The following is a 20,069-nucleotide window of genomic DNA, read 5'->3' as shown; positions in this document are numbered from 1 at the left end:
ATTGCTGCAAACAATTTCAAACTGAAGACGAACATTATTCAGATGGTACAACAGTATGTTCAGTTTGACGATTTGTAATATGAAGACCCAAATACTCATTTGGCCAATTTCTTAGATATTTGCGACACTTTCAAGATTAATGGCGCCACTGATGATGCCATTCACTTACGGTCGTTCACTTTCTCGTTGAGGAACAAGGCAAAACAGTGGTTAAACTCTTTACCACGAGATCCATCACTACATGGGCACTACATGGGCTCAAATGACCGAGAAATTTTTGTTGAAGTACTTCCCACTGGCTAAAATGGCCAAGTTGAGGAATGACATCTCTTTTTTTGTTCAAATCGATTTAGAGACTTTATATGATGCATGAGAGAGATACAATGATCTATTAATATGGTGCTCTCACCATGGGTTACCTTTATGGTTACAAGTTCAAACCTTCTAAAATGTTTTGAATCCCTCAACAAGGCAATTAATTGATTCAATAGCTAGTGGAACACTGAATAATAAAACACTCGAGGCAGCTTATGAATTTATTGAGGATATGACACTGAATAATTATCAGTGACAAGTCATAAGGACGAAACCGATGAAAGCAGCTGGTGTTTTTGATTTAGATGGAGTCACCATGTTATCAAGCCAAGTAGAAGCACTAAATAAGAAAATCAATAGTTTATATTTTTCTACGCAGGTAAATCCGATGATGCAATGCGATACAAATGAAGGTAGAATGAATAATCCAGAATGTTTACCTTTCGGTCCTAGTACAAAGAATGAGCAAGTCAATTATATGGGTAATAATTCTAGACTTCAAAATAACCCCTATAGTAATAAATATAATGTAGGTTGGAGGAACCATCCAAATTTCTCTTGAGGTGGTCAAGGAAATTAAAGAGCACAACCCCCTCCAAGCTTTCAACAACCTTATCAACAAGAGAAAAAGCCGAAAGTTAAGGAAACATTGACAAAATTTATATCGGTGTCAGAAACTCATTTTCAAAACATTGAGGCAGCACTAAAAAATCAACAAGTATCGATTCTAGGACTCGAAAATCAAATAGGTTAGCTTGCTAAACTAATTTCAGAATGACCACAAGGTAGATTGCCTAGCAATACTAAACCCAACCCTAGGGAGTAGCTTCACGCTGTAATAGGCCCATTTTGCCCGGCCCAATATAGATAATAAAAATTAAGTGAAAAAATAATTATTAAAGTCCAATAGCAGTCCAATTTTTACAATAGCAGGCCTAAACCCGAATTACCCAAAATTCAAGCCCGATTTATAAACCTTAACCCCAGCCCAAACTCATTAACCCAATACACCCTAGCCTAATAACCCAAATTACAAAACCCAACCCAATAACCAATTACAGGCCCAAAACACAAAAACCCTAGCCTTATAGTAGTAGCAGCCACTGCTTCTTCAGCGCGCAGCACCTCCAACCCCCTCCGCACGTAACGCTTCCACGCGCCTCCAGCTGGCGTCCGTACACGCCACGTCCATAACCTCCATACGCAGTACCTGCAAATAGAACAAAAACAACGCAGCAAAGGCAAAAAAAAAAATTGTACTTTCTTCTATTCTTTTTCATTTTCATTTTGAAGATGGGGTTATAAACATAGAGAAAAAAGCCCTTTGTATTTTTTTACAGGCATACTGAAATACAAAGAGAAAAATTTTTGGAAAGGTGATTTTGCTTTTTTGATTCTTGTTTGTTCTATTTTCTTTTTCTTTTTCTTTCTCTGTTTTCGCATCGGTTTTCTTCTCTTTTTTGTGAAAAAGTAAATAAAAGGGGAAAAAAGATTAGAGTTCGTACCTGGGTTGGCGTCGTCGAACCCCTCGTCCGTTCCGTTCGAATGGTGGGTTTTGTTTTTGAAACGGCGTAAGAGGGTTAGCCTTGGGGACTGATTTCAGTTAGTTTGTAAACTGACATAGGGTTTTGATTTTAGGGTTATAAGTGGCTCTTATATAGTGCATAAAACGACACCGTTTAGGGTCTGCTTCAGTGGCCCCAAAACGGCGTCGTATTGGTCATAAAATCCACACCTGCATGTCCAACCCGACCCGAACCAGGCCAGGTCTGCGCATTTTGGCCTCTGGTGGGTTATTTGCACACTTAGTCCCTCCGCCTTTCAAGCGCACTTCAATCCAGTTCTTTTATTTCTTTTTAAATTTAATCTCTTATTTTATTTTTGTTTCATTTTAATCCACATTAAAGCGCTGCATTTTGGGGATTGGAAATATTTCCCTTTCGGTCCTTCATGTTATCTGTGCGCTGCACTTTAGCTCTTCTTTTATTTTTTATTCTGTTTGTTGCCTTTGTAATTTTGTTTTAATTTTAACTCAATCTTTGACCCATTATTTTATTTTTTCTCTCTTTTTAATTTTGTCTCAATTCTAATTTAGTTTTTACTAGTTTAATTTTAAATATAGTTTGTTCTTATTTTTTGACAAATAGTATTATTTAATATTTAAGCTTAACATTGTTTTAAATTTATCATTAGTATTATTTTAATATTTAATATACTATTATTTTAAATTATTATTAATATTATTTAAATTTAACATATATCAATATTTTAAATTCATTATGTACTATTTAAAAAAAACTTAACATATTATTTAATTCATCATTGATTCTTTTACATATTTTTTATGAAAATTTGGTATAATTTGTATACATTTTTTATGTTTTATTTTATATTATGTTTTTAAAAGTCACTTTTTGTATATTCCTATATGTTAAATATTTACATGATAATATTCTTTTATATAATACTATCATACATATAAATATATAACTTATTAAATTATTTTTTTCTTATGTTTATATTATTGTTTTGATATCATTATGGCTATTAATTTTAAGTGGTCTTTTGAATATGTTTATATGTTTATTTTAAACCGATTTTTATTTATATGTAATTTACTTCTTTTAAAAAAAACTTACTTTATGTACTTTACCTACTTCAATCTTTTTATATATATTAGTATATATGTATTATTACTATTATGTTTTTATTTTATATGTATTACCTATGTTAAATTAATAAATGTATATTATTTTGCTTCAAATTTATTTCAAATACTATTATTCAATGTTTTTTTATTCTATTTCGAATCTATTTTATACTCATACATATAATTTATTTTAAAATTTTTATACATATGATATATTGATTATTATTATTATTATTATTATTATTATTATTATTATTATTATTATTATTATTATTGTTATTGTTATTATCTTGGTGAATCTTTTAAGAAATTGATGATAGATTTATTTAGTTTTTGAATATTGATATTGATATTTGCATAATGTGATTAAAATCATTGTTGCTATTCTTGTTTGAATTTATCTATTGCTTGTTTATTACTCTTTGGCGTATGTTTAGGTTACAAGTTATCCTTTTACATTGTACATTGCCGTTCAATTATATTACATTTGTTTTAAAAATTATGTTTCATTAAAGCATTAAAATCATCTTATTTCGTAAATTTTCAAAATACTCGATATTCACGATTCTCGAGAATATTGTGCCCTAACTTACTGGACTTCAATTCTTTTCGATGAATTTAGATAACCAAGTATTTCTTTTGCAATAAAACCATACTAATTTTAAATAAAAGTTTTTCGAGATTTCAAAATGTTAGATCCTAACTCACTGGATATGACATTTTGCTACCTCGAATTAAGGTTTTTTAAAAATAAAGGCAATATTCGGCGTTTAGGAATTTCGAGAAATTGAATCCTAACTTACTGGGTTCTGATTTTTCATTCGACCCAAATAACCAAATATCCTTCTCAAAATGCATGGGTTTTAAAAAGATAAACTTAATTTTGAAGATTAAAAATATTGCGCCCTAACTCACTAGGCGTGACATTTTATTTCTTTGAAATAAGGGTGTCTTATTATTCAATTCAATTTATTCAAGTTAAAAGCATCGTATTTTAAAATCTTTTCTAGTTTTCAACACTAAGACATTAAACAATCGATTCGGTACCAATTTTGGGCGTTACGAGGGTGCTAACCCTTCCTCGTGCGTAACCGACTCCCGAACCTATTTTCTCAAAATTTGTAGACCTAAAATTGTTTTCAAGGTGATCCGATCACACCTCAATAAAATATCGGTGGCGACTCCAATTTTTGTTTTTAAGTCGACTACTACTAACTTTTGTTTTCAAGAAGTGGTTTCGACACACGCAATTACTGTTCAAGACGTGGAAGAGTTAGTTAAACCTGAACAAGAATCGAGGTAAGAAATTGTGGTGAACAATAATGAGGTTGAGAAAAATAGGAAAGAGCAAAAGTCGGTTGTCAAATGATACAAATCTCAAGTGTCATATCCTAACACGATGAAGAGAGACCACACAAGCGAGCAATATGGTAAATTTCTTAAGCTTCTTAAAAAATTACACATTAACTTACCGTTTGTTGATGCTCTTTCGCAGATGCCAAATTACATTAAATTCTTAAAGGAGCAATTATTAAATAAGAGAAATTTAGACGACTCATCAACTGTGGAGCTCAATACAATTTGCTCGGCCATTCTCCAAAATAAACGACCTAACAAATTAAAAGATCCAAAGAGTTTTACTATTCTTTGTCTCATTGGTAGTTTAAATATTGATAATGCTTTGGCTGATTTAAGGGCCAGTATTAATGTCATGCCCTACAAAATGTTTAAATAGCTAGGTTTTGGGAAACCCAAACACACTAGGATAAGTATTCAATTAGCGGATAGAACTATCAGATATCCTAAGGGTATTATTAAGGATGTACTTGTGAAAATTGATAAATTCATATTCCCTGTTGACTTTGTTGTGTTAGGCATGGATGAGGATAGTGAGGTACCTTTGATCTTAGGTCAACCCTTTTTAGTCACTAATAGGACTATTATCGATGTTGATACGAGTAAACTTGTGCTTTGTGTAAGTGACGAAAAGATTATTCTTTAAGTACGCAATTCAGTGAGAGTCTCTAGTGAGCGAGATGAGATTAAATATTCTGTTAATGTTAGTAATCACGTGGCTCAACCTTCTCTGCAAGAAACCCCTCGTGAAAACATGCTAAAGTCATGTTTCATTAAAGTGACAGAAAAAGAACAACATATGAAGAGCAAATGGTACAACTCGATGAACTAGATGAATGGCGACTGCATGCTGAGGAGAAACCGAAAAAGATGATAGAGAAACAAAGCAACGCCATGATGAGCATGTGATGAGAACAAACCAAATTAAGGTTAGAGACAAAGAACTTCTAGACAAATCGGATCCATGAATTTCCCCTTCGGAGCTTAAGTCAAACGGATCGAACTCATTCACGGTACTAAATGTCTTCGCCTACGGTAGAGTCGAGGTAACACATTCTAAGTTCAATACATTTAAGGTAAACAATACTCGACTCAAACCTTATCTTGATAGTAAAATTGATAACAAGAAAGAGGAGTTTCAATTTCGAGAACCACCGTAACTGTGCGTATACAAAGTAAAGTCGAGCTTAGACTCTAAATAAACACTTTTTAAGAGGCAACCCGAGTGTTTAAATTTTGTTAATTCTTTTAATTTTATTGCACATTAATTTAAAATTAAATTAATTAAATTTTTTAAAAAAAAATTGACCCACACGGGCGTGTTCCAAGCCATGTGCACGATAGGGTATTCTACAGTGAGTTACACGGCCTAAACACGGGCGTGTCCACGGCCGTGTGAATACTAGAGTTAATTTTTAAATTTATTTACGAGTTAGTGAGTTACACGGGCCATAGACACGACCGTTTGTGAGACACGACCTGTCACACGGGAGTGTAAAAGACCGTGTGCTTCGCGCGGCCTCCCACACGAGCGTGGGATAAGTGAAGAAAGATCACACACAACCCAAACACACGGGCGTGTCCAAGGCCGTGTGAAAATTGGGCTTAAATTTCAAATTACACACAGGCTGAGACAGCCCCACACGGGCGTATGACACAGCCATGTGGCCCAACACGGGCCTAAACATGACCGTGTCCCCTTTTAAAACCCTAATTCCCCCTTTCTTTTGTTTTGCCTTCTTCCTCCCAACCTTCCAATAACAAACTCTAGCCGCTGCTCCTCACAAAACCCCGTTGTTGCCGTCCCTTTACTAGTCCGATCACCATCCACGACTTCCCCTACCTTCCCCCTCGCCGAACCACCGTGATCCTCTCCCCCTTCCCCTTTCCCCCTTACTTTTCCCCCATTCTTTCTCGTTTGTCCCACCCCCTTCTATTTCCCCTTTCTTTTCCCCTTTTCCACCATCCACCACGAGCCATCATCTCACTTCTTCCTTCGACAAAAAAAGCCTAAGCCACTGCTCATTACCCCTCCATCCTTTCCCCCTTCCCTTCTCTCCCTCGACGACAAACTGCTACCCTCATCCACCTCTCGCCAAGTCTATCCCCCACTCCGCACGTCCTATCGTCGTTCTTTCACCGTCAACCACCACCATCCCCGTCAACTGCCGCATACACCCCCCACCACCACCATTTGCCACTTCACTTATTTTATTTCTTTCTTTCTTTCTTTTTCTTTTTCTTTTTCTTAAATTATTTGTTCTTTGTTTTATTATTTTTACTAGTATTCTTATTATTATTTATTTTAGTAATTTTTTATTTCCTTTTTATTGTGACTTCAATTACTATTTTATTTTTTTGGTTCTTTTTCATATTGTTTTTATTATTTTCATTCATAATTTTAATTATTATTACTGAGTTTTATTCTTGTTATGCTTTTAAGTGGTATTAGTTTTTAGGAAGTTGTGATCATTGTTACTCTTATTTTAAAATAGTGTTTTCTATTATTATTATTTATTTATTATTTTTATATTCTTGATGCTTCTTTTACACGAAGTTTGGATTCAAATATTTTTAGCTGAATGTTTGATCTTGTGATTCTGGATTTTAGTTGGATTCGACTTTTGTTTGGTGGTTATTTGAATTGTTCCACTGTGTCGATTCGTGTTTTTACGTTGAATGCTAAAATAGTTGTTTGGTTATCTATTTTTCAGGTACATCATGACAAACACTATAGGGAAATCCAAGGTGGTCGTTCCCATTTCAAAAAAACGAAAGACTCTAGGCGCGACCTTATTGTCGAACGCTTCCACCGATGCACACCATCCATGTCTTTGATTTTCACAGGGTCCCCAAAAGGACCTATATCAGCATCTCAGACAACGGCCACTAGGATTAAGCCGTTGTATTGATTAAGCGGCCTTAAAGTAGATTCAATTAGTTGATCGAGTCAGTGCACTGATTGTTACAACTTCTTGGAACCGATTCTTCTCCATCGTTGAGCCCACCTACTCGGGTCTTACCTTCGAGTTCTGTTCGACATTCCTCTTACAGTACATGATGTTGATCCACAATGAGCCTCGAACTATTAATTTCTAACTCGGCGGTACAACGCGTCATATGAGCATCCTAGAATTCGAAGCTACTTTAGGACTCTATACTAAGGAGTTCATGAGTGTCGAGGGGTTCCTCACTTTATACCGGCACATCCACTACTCGCCATCTTTATGCTAGATAGAGCTGACTGCCAGTACGACACCCTATGACCCGAGTCGGTCGAAGGCGACTTCACTACCTTCGGCTTTGCGTATATCCATGCCATCTTGGCCCACACATTGACTGGTCAGAGGGAGAGCACCGGGAACATTGGTACGTTCGACGCTTACTTCCTTTGGAGCATGCCAACCGGGCACACCTTCGATCTTGCCTACTTCATCGCCCTTGTTTTTATTTGATTTTTGTAACCTCTTAATCTTCTTTATTATTTGTGTTTATTTTCTTATTAGTTTGCTCAGCACCATGCACTACATTTAGTTTTGCCTACAATTTCGGGTTTCACTATTCTGGCAATTTCATCCATATTCAAGGCAGTTTCAGTTTTCTCCCTCTCTTATGATATTCTACTTATTTTGTGCTTGTATTTTTTTTTGCACATTGAGGATAATGTACATCTTAAGTGTGGGGAGATTGTTTATATAATTATTAGAAAATCTCTGAATTATTTGTTGTGTTTAAGTACTTTTCTCATACTTCCATTAGAGTGAATTATTTTCAATTTGAGATTTTTATTGATGTTGTTTTGGATTAATTTCTAAATATTTGTGCATTGGTTGAGCATGGAGCAGTGTGTTCTAAAGTTGTGATAAATGAAAATGTACCTTCTGTGTTTGTTGCAGAAGCACTTGCATACATTCAAAGTGTTCATCTGGGCCTGGATCTAGGGCTTATGAAGGTTGAAATTGAAGGTGGAAATTTAAAATTTTGACTTTTATTATTATTAGTTTTTGGATTTTTATAATTTTTTAATTATATCCATACCTTTCCTGGGAACAAAAACATCTTATTTTGACTTTTATTTTATTAGTTTTTGGATTTTTATAATTTTTAAATTTTATTACATTTTACTACAAAATTATATTAATTGTTTTTCATTTTGAAAATACATCTAATTTTTAAACAATGAAATTTTTTTCCATAAAATATAGCATACTAAAATAAATACACATGATCAATTTGTGTATCATATGGGTACAAAAACTAATTGCATATGTTAGGATCGTCCCGATTAAGCAACGAACAAGTAAAAATAGTAGAAGAAATTGAGAAGATGAACACACAAATTTAACGTGGAAAAACCCCTCAAAAGAGGATAAAAAACCATGGGCAAAGATAATTTTACTATAATGGCAAAAGAATGAAGAGTACAAAAGATAGAGATAAAAACTAAACCCCGAAAACCCGAAAAACAAAGAACCCTCAAACGTAAACACAAAATTCTCTGAATGTGTTATGAGTTCTAATCTAATGGGTGTCTCTTAATTCTAAGATTGTAAAGGAGCCTATTTATAGACTAAATTAGTAAGTCAAATAAACTATATTAATAAATGCTAAATATATTATACTAATAAATACTAAATCTTCTAGAAAGAAAATATATTTTTGTTTAACTTGACTTGCAAGCAATCTCTTAGAATTTGGGTCACACAATTCTAACAATCTCCACCTTGACACGAATTCTTTCAATGCCATCTTTGCCAAAACCCGCCACGGGCCTATCTTGAACTATGCAGGGAATTAACTGAGTCGAATCTATGCTTAGAAGCTGGAAGACTTCTAGCCTTTGACTTGTGCACTGCCAAATCAAAACTAACCTGGGTCTGATTTTTACGAATACAGTGCCCTAACTTTTCAAAACCTGCATCCAAAAGAGAACCTCTCTTCAACGAAACGGTCATACCTTTTTCCCTCCTATGACCAAGTTGTCTCCGCTTCAAATGAGTTGACTTTGACTCCGTAACGGATGAGGGACGTCCGATTTCACCGGTCACTGTAGAACCTTCCAGAATATAAAGACTACCGGTTCTTTTACCTTTTAACAAAACGAGAGCTCCACGAGATACTTTAATGTCGCTCGACTCGATGTTGATTCTGCATCCTTTCAAGTCTAAAATACTCAAGGAGATGAGATTCTTTCGTAAATCAAGTACATACCTGACATCTGAGAGTGTCCTAATTGTCCCATCGTGTATCCTAATTTTAACAGTACCAATACCGATTATTTTACTAGATGAATCGTTTCCCATGTGCACAACTCCACCTTCAACTGAACTGTATGTGGAGAACCATTCTCTATTGGGACACATGTGGAAAGAACATCCTAAATCTAGGATCCACTCAGACGTAAGCTTGGAGTTATCGCTCGTTGACACTAACAAGAAATCATCACCGCCTTCATCGACCAAATTAGCACCAGCTACATCTTCCTCGTTACTCTCAGCAGCTCTTTTATTTCGCAGTTTATAACAATCTGCTTTGACGTGACCTAACTTTTTGCAATAGCGACACCTTTTGTCTCGTTTCTTTGATGCTACCAAAACGGAAGCTTGTCTATCTGCTTTGCTATTCAAATCAAACTCATTGTCGAGTTTGTCTCTACTCAACAAATGACCCTTCACATCTTCGAACGAGAGTTTGTCTCTGCCATAAATCAGGGTCTCCCTGAAAGACTTGTATGAAGAGGGTAAAGAGCACAATAATAGCATAGCTTGATCTTCATCGTCAATATGAACCTCAACGTTCTTTAAATCATTTAAAAGAGTAATGAATTGACTGATGTGATCTTTAAGAAGCTCACCTTCGTTCATGCGAAACGTAAATAGACGTTTCAACACTAAACGGTTAGCCAGAGACTTAGTCGCATAAAGAGTTTCTAACCTTTTCCACAAGGCGAATGAGGTCTTCTCCATCAATACCTCCTGCAATACTGTATTCGCGAGGCACAACTAGATTGCAGACAAGGCCTTTTCATCAAGCTCTTCCCATTCTGTTTGATTTAGATTCTCAGGCTTTTTCCCTGTAACAACCTTTTTCAAGCCATTTTGAACTAGAATTGCCATCATCCGAACTTGCCACAGATTGAAATTTGTCTCACCATCGAACTTCTCAATTTCAAACCTTGTTGCTGCCATCTCTGACCGGGCTGATCTATGAAAGTTAAACTAGCTCTGATACCACTTGTTAGGATCGTCCCGATTAAGCAACGAACAAGTAAAAATAGTAGAAGAAATTGAGAAGATGAACACACAAATTTAACGTGGAAAAACCCCTCAAAAGAGGATAAAAAACCACGGGCAAAGATAATTTTACTATAATGGCAAAAGAATGAAGAGTACAAAAGATAGAGATAAAAACTAAACCCCGAAAACCCGAAAAACAAAGAACCCTCAAACGTAAACACAAAATTCTCTGAATGTGTTATGAGTTCTAATCTAATGGGTGTCTCTTAATTCTAAGATTGTAAAGGAGCCTATTTATAGGCTAAATTAGTAAGTCAAATAAACTATACTAATAAATGCTAAATATATTATACTAATAAATACTAAATCTTCTAGAAAGAAAATATATTTTTGTTTAACTTGACTTGCAAGCAATCTCTTAGAATTTGGGTCACACAATTCTAACAGCATATAAAATTATATATGTTTAATGCAACTCATGAAATTTAATAAAAAATAATACTTCTAACAAAAACATAAAAATAATAACACATGAATATTAAAATAAAATAAATTATTATCATGTATACGGTCAACGGAAAAGAAAAAATTTCTCAAATTGAATTGGGATGATGACATGTGTCTAATTTAATTATTTTTTAAATTTTAAATATGTGTGAAGGATACATGGCATTATCTTAATTTTACTTGTGGATTTTTTTCTCACAGCTATTTTGTTTTCAAGTAGGCTTTTAATTATAGAGTGAAGTAAATATGATATCAGGTTAATTTTTGAAAATTGAATTGCGATCAATTTTTTTAAAAATTATTGTAGGTAAGTGTAATTTAAGTTAGTCTTAGTGTTATTTAAGTTGGATCCGATCAATATGTTGGATTGGTTGGATTGAGAATTTATTAGTATACCGATTGAGATATAGGAGTTGAACTAGCCTCTAAGTAAACTATTTGGAACTAATAAAAAATCAGGACAAAAAATTAATTGTTAAACTAATTTTATGAATTTTTAATTATTTATTTAATTATTATTGACTCATCAGGAACTAATAGTATGACTAATTAGACTGTTGATTTGATTATTAAAATAATGGTTAGTCTACGAACCTTCATGTTCTGTTCATTAAGATTTATTTATCTTTTTTTGGTCTAAAGAATGGAGTACACGGGTGGTTATTGGAAATAATGATGGGTAAGTAATGGAAAAATGCAGTCATTTAAATAAAAATTTACTTGATTCATTTGCAGTTAAAGCCCAAATTAGCCTTCATGTGATTCAGTGTATGGTAGAAATGGACTTCAAATTTGTCAAAATGGAAGAAGATTCATTGTCGACCATCAACAAATTCACCTCAATAGAAGAAGACAGCTCATTGGTCAGTGATTATATTTGGGATGCTAAATCATTCCTAATATATTTTCATGATGTGGATTTTAGTATGTTCAAAGAAATAGCAACATAGTAGCACACCTTCTTGCAAAAGAGGGGTTTTAGAGATCAGAAAGTACCTTTTGGGTTGAAGAAGTTTCCTCGTCGGTTAACCCCCAGATCGAGCAGCTTCAAGAATGGGTAATTTCACCGCCTCGCTTTGCTGTATGTTAATATCGATTCATAATTCAATGATAGGTCTTTGGAAGATTTTGGGGTTTGACGAAGACGCTAGACTAATTATAAGAAATGGAAAAGTGGATGGGGGAGAGAGAAAGTTTTAGACAATTTGAGACTAATAACCAAGTTCAGTTATTATGATGCATTGTAATCGTTTTTTCTCGCAACCAATCCTCTCTTTATTAATGGATTTACTTATTCTAAAGATTAGGGAATTAATTGGTTGAATCAATTAAATTTGACTAATCAATCTAATTCGGTTGAAGATCAGTTAATGACTTTTTAGAAGTTCGTTTATCTTTAATTTAGTTTAAAATCAGGTAATTAATCAAATTAATCGAACATAATAATTACTAATACAAATTATAGGTAGTTTTAATTCGGTCAAATAAATATTACCAATTTTTTTATATGATTTATACTTGTTTTAACCAAAAATATATATATATATTTTGGTTAATTCAGTTAATCAATCGAATTAACCGAAGTATTTCGATTCGGTTATTTTTTAAAAAAAAAATAGATTAAAAAATTCGATTAATACTAGTACAGTTCAGTTAACCGTTTGAACACTACTAAAGGCCTCAAGTCATTCCTACGTGTCCATTGCTTTCTTTTTATATGGTTAAGTTTCAATTTTGATCCTTCTATTTTTTAAAAATATATATATAACAAAGTTTAAATTTTAGTTTTTTATCTTTATACCATGCTTAAAATTGAGATTTAATCACTATACTTTAATTTTTTATTTAATTTGGTACCTCAATTTTTTAACGTCATTAGTTAGTCTAAATATTTTATACTAATTAAAATATTGAGTGAATTTTTAAGACTTTTTAACACCGTTAAAATTTTATACTAAATTTAAATTCATTACAATGTTGTTTTTTTTTTTTTGTGGTTACCAAGTCAATTTTTTTTAATTTCAAAAATTTCACTCCAAATGAGTTTAACAAAAGAATTTTAAAAATATTGACAACTAAACCTAAATTTCTAAAGTTAAAAAGTAAAATAAATAAATTTCTCAAAATAAAAATATAAAAACTAAAAAGAATAGTTTAAAAAATAAGTCATCCAACTATAGAAGTTAAATGAAGAAAGAATTTTGTATCATGTAAAAAAATATGTTTATAGTAGTAAATTGAAAATTTCAAGCATCAAAGTCAACGTGAAAACCAAAGTTAAGAATGAAATTGAGGGAAAAAAAAAACTTAAAAACCATATTAAACATTCAACATTAAAGTTAAAGTTAAGTAAGAAACAGTATATTTAGGGAAAAGAATTCCTCAAACCAACATACGGGTCGGGGCATTTGAACGCATATTTTATCACCATCGAGACGGGGTAAAAAGACCAACTAACAAAAAAGCGTCGTTTCCTTCAACAGCTCTTCCCCTTCCCCTTTCACCTAACCCCGTCCCCTCCTTCTTCTTCTTCAAACGAATGTTTTTGCCTATCCATCTCCAACGCTTTCTCCCTTTCTCTCCCTTCCAACCGCATTACCAAATCCTCATCTGACTTCAACCCCATCACCTCCGCCCTTTCCCTACGGGTTAATAAACCCGCCAAGGTTTCTCTATTCGGTTCGGATTCCGGTGAGTTCAGTCCGGGACGAGTTGCTGTGTCGAAACCGAGTGGAATCGGGGGGAGGATTTGCGCCAATGCAACTCGGGTGATGGATCGACCAGTTGGTGAAAAGAGCTCCGGAGCTCCCACTATTGTCGAGGTGGATTTGGGAAATCGGAGCTACCCAACAGACATCGGGTCCGGATTGCTTGATCAACCTGAACTTCTTCAAAAGTTAGTTGATTCATTTCACTAAGATTAGTTTTTAGATTTTCGCAAAGATCGTCGTATTTAGTGTTAATGGGTTGTCGTTTCGATAGGCATGTTCATGGGAAGAAAGTTATTGTGGTAACTAATACTACAATTGCTCCTTTATATTTGGATAAAGTCGTTGAGGCCTTAACAAAAGGAAACCCCGCTGTTTCTGTGGAATATGTGATTTTACCTGATGGAGAGAAGTTCAAAGATATGGTAGGTTTTCCATATTGTTTTTTTTTTTTTAAATTAACATTTTGGTTTTGAGGTATTATTGTTGATAAAACTCAATGGAAGTAATAGCAATGGTTGTGCTGTTGTGCTTATAGGACACTCTCATGAAAGTTTTTGACAAGGCCATTGAGTCGCGATTGGACAGGAGATTTACCTTTGTCGCCCTTGGAGGTGGTGTCATCGGTGACATGTGTGGGTTCGCTGCTGCCTCTTTTCTTCACGGTGTTAATTTTATTCAGATTCCTACTACTGTTATGGCACAGGTCTTTTGATTCTGATGGATCATTTATATAGAATCATCACATTGTGCGCAAACGTTTCATGTTTCTTGTTATTACACACAGGTGGATTCTTCGGTTGGGGGAAAAACAGGCATAAACCATCCTCTTGGGAAGAACTTGATTGGTGCTTTCTACCAACCTCAATGTGTGCTCATAGACACAGACACATTGGACACCTTGCCAGATAGGGAACTGGCATCAGGTCTTGCGGAGGTTATAAAATACGGGCTCATCAGAGATGCTGAGTTTTTTGAGTGGCAGGAAAAAAATATGGAGAAACTGATTGCAAGGTATGCAAAACTTATCAAAAGAACCGTAGCTGAACATTAGAATAAGTTGTAACTTCTTTTGAAATCTGAAACTGAGAGGACTTTTGATAACAACTGAAATTCAAAAAGGTGGTTGTCAATTTTCTGTTTGAAGCTTTTAGGGACATGCATTTTTTATCCTTAAATTTTGTGCTTTAGTATTGTGGATGCTTATGCCTCTCTTGTCTACTACAGCAATATATCATATACCAGTACTGTGGTACTTTCCTCATTATTGCAAGGTATATTTCTTCAAGCCTATATGCAATCTGGTGTTGTTAATTGTAGGAATCCGAATGCGCTGGCTTATGCTATAAAGCGATCATGTGAAAATAAGGCTGAGGTTGTGTCATTAGATGAGAAGGAGAGTGGGTTGAGGGCTACACTGAACTTGGGTCATACATTTGGTCATGTAAGTTTCTTATTTGTGCTACTGCTTATATTTACTGTTTAGCATGAGGACAAGGAATGTTTCATGAGTACATTGGTAAGCTTGATTTTTTGCTTTTGAGTGTAACTTTCTGAATTGAAGTTTTATAAAGTATCCTTGAGCTTATTTGGAATTTTATGTTGTGACTGCGTGACTTGAAATACCCAGAAGGTAATTGTAAAATGGCTGTAAAACATTACAAAATTGAAGTTACCGGCAACTTGAAATTCAGAAGTGTTAAACTGTAACTATTATAATCTTTTTCTTTTAGATTGTTGGGTGGGTGGGATTTTGTGTTTATTTGGATATTGTACTTGGTTTAAAGACTTAAAAGGGGTCTGTATTTACACCAGATTTCCATAATTCTTTTCCCTGGTTTGTTTCTTTCCAGGCAATAGAAACTGGGTTTGGATATGGACAGTGTCTTCATGGAGAAGCTGTTGCAGCTGGCACGGTCTCGTGTTTGTTAATGGATTTACTTTTTATCCTCTTCCCTCTATCTGTGCTAAACATTGATTACGTGTGCTAACCTCAGGTCATGGCTGTTGACATGTCATATCGCCTTGGTTGGATTGACAGTTCAATTGTCAAACGAGTTGATGACATTTTACCACGCGCTAAGTTACCCACTGCTTCTCCTGAAACCATGACTGTGGAAATGTTCAAGTCTGTGATGGCGGTAAGAGCTCCAAGTTTTCCTTGTTCTGTCAATCTTGAACCACTATCTCCAACACTTGACAAATACGTATTATTTTGTAATGGCAGTTAGATAAGAAGGTAGCTGATGGGCTGCTAAGGCTTATCCTTCTCAAAGGTCCTCTTGGCAACTGTGTTTTCACAGGTGAGTATGATAGAAAGGCCCTGGATGATACACTTTCTGCATTTTGCAAGTCTTAGTTCCAGGTTTTATTTATTGCTTTTTTAAGCTTTACACAGTTATTCTTCAAGATCCTTGCATCATGTATCCTAATGTCTTGCTTAGTATTCTAGGATTCTTACTTATTGAGGTCCATTGCCAAAGGCTTGTACCAAGTTGTAATGTTAGCATTTATGACAAGCCAATAAAAATAAAGCACATATATTGAAGGTTATTGAACTATGTTGTGCTACAATCTGTTTGTCTATCATAACAGGAATTTCATGAATAAGCCAATAAAACTAATTTATAATAAGGTGGTTACTCTGTTTCTCTTATTTGTTAGATCTCTGTGTAGATGCTTCAAATTCCTTTAATTCCGAAGGTTTTTCGAAGGAAAGGACAGTCAAATTGAATGTTACCGTTTTGAGGAATGTAGAACAACAATTTTGTTATACGTGGAGTTTAACCTAGTTGGTTTATGTAGCGACATTTAATAGATTTCAAGTCTTATGGCTTTACTTTAAACGCACCTGATTCAACACGGATTAGTTTCAAGTCCAATGTAGCTTGGCATACTCTGTGTATGGACTAAAAGAAAAAAAGAAAAAAACTTTGTTGCAGAATGGAGACTGTCGGCACAAGTAAAAAGGATAGTTTTAGGGTTATACCAAGAAGATGAAGTCATTGACATGAATGGCTTGAAACTTGTCAAATATGAGTTTAGAATTTGCAATGGTGCCCATTATTAGCCTTGTTTGGCAGATTAGAAGTTGCCACAGGAAGACTGCAAGTTCCATGGGTTGTTTATGTTTAATTTCCCAAAAAGGATTTTCAAATGTTGAATCTGCACTTGCCTACAAGTTGGATAACTAAAGCTAATGTTCAAAGATTTCCCATCAACACGATTGTTGGCACTGTTTTGAAGTATATATGTCTTTGTTTGGTACATAGTATAAATCTCATTAAATTTGATGAAAAGACTTCTATATTACTTAACCCAACTAATGTTGGTACTTGGTTACATTGTAATATGATTTTTTTTTTCTTTTTGGCTGTTTCATGATGTTTAAAGACGAACAACTAAGCAACAACTTTTGACTCCCATGCATGGGGCCATTGTCTTAATGTTGATGAGCGGCCAATGCCAAACATCAAATCCAGGTTTTAAAAAATTAATTATATAATACACTCTAATTTGAATGAAGTCCGATTCAAGCTCCGATAATAAAAAACCCGAATCCAACAAACGTTCCAAACGGCGTAATTTCCCTGCCCAGCAAATCAAAAACCTAAACTCAAAAAGCTTTTTTTTTTGTTTTAAAGGAAATTTGTTTGCTTTTTTCATCTCTTTTTTTTTCCGTAGGGTTTAGCCCATTGTGTAAAAAATTTCCTCTTTTTATTTCCCCTCCATTTATTTTCCTACCGGAATACAGGTGGTTGATTGAAGAAGAAAAGGAATACATTGAGGGGAATTTTTAGGGATTCGTGCTTTGTCCTCAGGTGTTAAGATCTGAGGCTAATCTTTTCTTTCAAGTGCCAAAAAAGAAAGAAAATGAGCGCTGTGAAGTCAATAAAGTGCGTAACTGTTGGTGATGGTGCTGTTGGTAAAACTAGTTTGTTGATTTCATACACTAGCAACACCTTTTCCTAAGGTAATTTTCTCCTTTCTTTCTTTATTTTTCCCCCTTTTTTGAACTATCTTTTGGGTAATTTCATGTTTAAGTTTGAATTTTACTTATTCTATTAAGAAAAAATAACTTTTGTTTTTTTCCCCTCCTTGAATGATGAACTTTTTTGAAATGGTGATGAGAAATTAGGCATTTTTTGTTTTGTTTCTGTTTTGCTGTCTGGCTTTGGGATTGAATGACGATTTACTCATTAAAGATTGGTTTTCTGTATGCAACTATTTGTGTTGAAAATGTTTGTTAAGCTGATTTCACTTATAAAATCGATTTGAAAAAAAGCATACTAACTTGTATGCCTTTATGGGATTTCAGATTTGTATCTTTGACAAAAAAAAAAGTGGAAGAAAAAGGGAATTTATGGAAATAGCGAATTCAATATTCAATAAGCAAATATGAATGCTCTCTTGCTTTGCTATGTATCTTTATTATGTTACATGATTTTAGTGTTTTAATTGCAATAAACTAGGCTTCAGGGTCTTTGTGATTCCATATTCATGTAGTTCGTCTTGATACAAAGCTTAGGAGTTTTGACATTTGGAAGGTCATGATGCTAAGAATGTGTTCACCCTTTGTCTTACATTTTTCATGTTGGGGAAAAACAGGATTATGTCCCGACCGTTTTTGACAATTTCAGTGCAAATGTTGTTGTCACTAACTGACCCTTTGGTTTTCATTTTTCTTTTAATATCATTGTTAGAACCATTATAGAGCTTCAGTTCCTTTTTGTGGGTTTAAGTTCTATAGTTTTGGGCAACAGGACAGGAGGATTATAACAGGTTAAGACCTTTGAGTTACTGCGGAGCAGATGTGTTCATATTGGCATTTTCCCTCATTAGCAAGGCCAGTTATGAAAATGTCTCCAAAAAGGTTAGGTCAAGTTTCTTTTTTTTTCATGAAAAATTCAAACAAAGAGAATGCTTTTTACATTGACATTTAATTTATCGCATGCTGATAATTATTTTCTGCTTGTTTCCAGTGGATTCCGGAGCTAAAACATTACGCTCCTGGTGTACCAATAATTCTTGTTGGAACAAAGCATGGTAAGTTAACACATTTTCTTTCAAATAGCTTTGCTTCTGTCTTTGTACAAATAATCATGCGTACATTTTAGCACTCATTATGTTTTGTGTTTTGAAATGGGCCAGATCTTCGGGAGGATAAGCAGTTCTTTATTGATCATCCCGGAGCTGTACCCATATCTACAGCCCAGGTAAAGATATTTGTATTAGTCCATAATTTCCTGAAATATTATGCAGTTATTACTTGTTTTCTTGTTGCATGGACTTCTATTATTTGCAATTATCTAGCCTTACACTTCTTTCCCTTTCTTTCTGAATCCGTAAGGGGGAGGAGCTGCAAAAGCTGATCGGATCACCAGCTTATATTGAGTGCAGTGCAAAAACGCAGGAGGTATATGTTGTTTTCTAAATATGTTTGTATAATTTATATAAAGGAAGAGGGCATCTATTTAAGGGATTTATTGACTTCACTGCAGAATGTGAAGGCAGTGTTTGATGCAGCCATCAAAGTCGTTCTTCAACCACCCAAGCAGAAGAAAAAGAAGAGCAAAGCACAAAATGCCTGCACCATATTGTGACTGGGAATAGGAAATGTAAAAAGATTAGGGCCTTCTATCCTATCCACGGTGCCTCGACTTGACCCTTTCATCACGGTGCCTCGACTTGACCCTTTCATTTTCTCATGAAGATATTAGAAACCTTGGGTCGTAATCTTTCAACTGACAACTGGCAATTTGGAACTATTACTTTAAATGCAACTCTTATGATGTTTTCTTGATGAAACGAAGTTCATATATGCCAGCCTCCTCCTCTTGTCTTTGTTGTTGACATGTTTGATGTATTATAATGCACTGGAACATCTCAGTTAGGAAATTGCAGGGACAACCTTAAATTTATTGCTTAGTTGTGTTTAAAGGCTTGGTGTGTTTGTTGTTTCATACTTTTGTGCTTAGCTTCTTGCATATTGTATTTTTATATTTTCTGCTGATTGATAGATCCTTTCTTTGGGTCCTCTTGCCCGCATATCATTGATCTGCTTTATACAATTCTTAACCTTCACTCTTTGTTCATTCACATAAGTAACGTCCAGGTCCAGACATGGTCGAAATTTGTTATAAGTGAATGTTAGGCCTAGAATCAAGTCTGAAAAGTGAAAACCACCAAAGCCTTGCTCAAGGAACACCTAGATAGATAGCCAAAGATGAAGGCACTCGACAAACATGGTGAAGGCCAAGGATGCTACGCCAAAACTTGAACTGCCCTGTGGATTTC

At 34.5% G+C, this 20,069-nt stretch overlaps 1 protein-coding gene and 1 non-coding gene across 12 annotated transcripts; one reads left to right on the top strand and one right to left on the bottom strand.

Moving 5' to 3' along the window:
- Nucleotides 1-310: 310 nt before the first annotated feature.
- Nucleotides 311-417, bottom strand: LOC121223899 (small nucleolar RNA R71). The gene has a single exon (XR_005921365.1). It is a non-coding gene; the product is annotated as a small nucleolar RNA R71 (small nucleolar RNA).
- A 13,044-nt stretch (nucleotides 418-13,461) lies between these two features.
- On the top strand, nucleotides 13,462-19,735 carry LOC107912833 (3-dehydroquinate synthase, chloroplastic). Of its 11 annotated transcripts, none has more exons than XM_041106442.1 (13): nucleotides 13,462-13,960; nucleotides 14,047-14,197; nucleotides 14,311-14,478; nucleotides 14,560-14,786; nucleotides 15,093-15,216; nucleotides 15,626-15,688; nucleotides 15,770-15,913; nucleotides 16,000-16,075; nucleotides 18,536-18,645; nucleotides 18,755-18,818; nucleotides 18,924-18,988; nucleotides 19,123-19,188; nucleotides 19,274-19,735. In XM_041106442.1, the coding sequence occupies exons 1-13, from the start codon at nucleotides 13,836-13,838 to the stop codon at nucleotides 19,373-19,375; spliced, it is 1,485 nt and encodes a 494-aa protein (XP_040962376.1). In that variant the 5' UTR covers nucleotides 13,462-13,835; the 3' UTR covers nucleotides 19,376-19,735. The 11 variants fall into 11 exon arrangements, 7 of the variants coding, with proteins under 7 accessions (XP_040962376.1, XP_040962375.1, XP_040962378.1 ...); XM_041106441.1 differs by having other exon boundaries at nucleotides 15,000-15,216; XM_041106447.1 differs by lacking the exon at nucleotides 13,462-13,960 and having other exon boundaries at nucleotides 14,181-14,197; nucleotides 14,311-14,407; nucleotides 15,000-15,216.
- The last annotated feature ends 334 nt before the right edge of the window (nucleotides 19,736-20,069 follow it).

The sequence above is a fragment of the Gossypium hirsutum genome, chromosome D11 (genome assembly GCF_007990345.1).
Source record: "Gossypium hirsutum isolate 1008001.06 chromosome D11, Gossypium_hirsutum_v2.1, whole genome shotgun sequence".
NCBI lineage: Eukaryota > Viridiplantae > Streptophyta > Magnoliopsida > Malvales > Malvaceae > Gossypium > Gossypium hirsutum.
Note: the sequence above shows the minus strand (reverse complement) of the source record. Positions and strands in the feature narration are given on the sequence as shown.

Coding starts and splice junctions, on each gene's coding strand:
- LOC107912833 (XM_041106441.1), top strand. CDS start 13,836: ATGGATCGACCAGTTGGTGAAAAGAGCTCCGGAGCTCCCACTATTGTC. Junction 14,479..14,559: donor CTACTACTGTTATGGCACAG/GTCTTTTGATTC, acceptor TATTACACACAG/GTGGATTCTTCGGTTGGGGG. Junction 18,646..18,754: donor ATGAAAATGTCTCCAAAAAG/GTTAGGTCAAGT, acceptor GCTTGTTTCCAG/TGGATTCCGGAGCTAAAACA.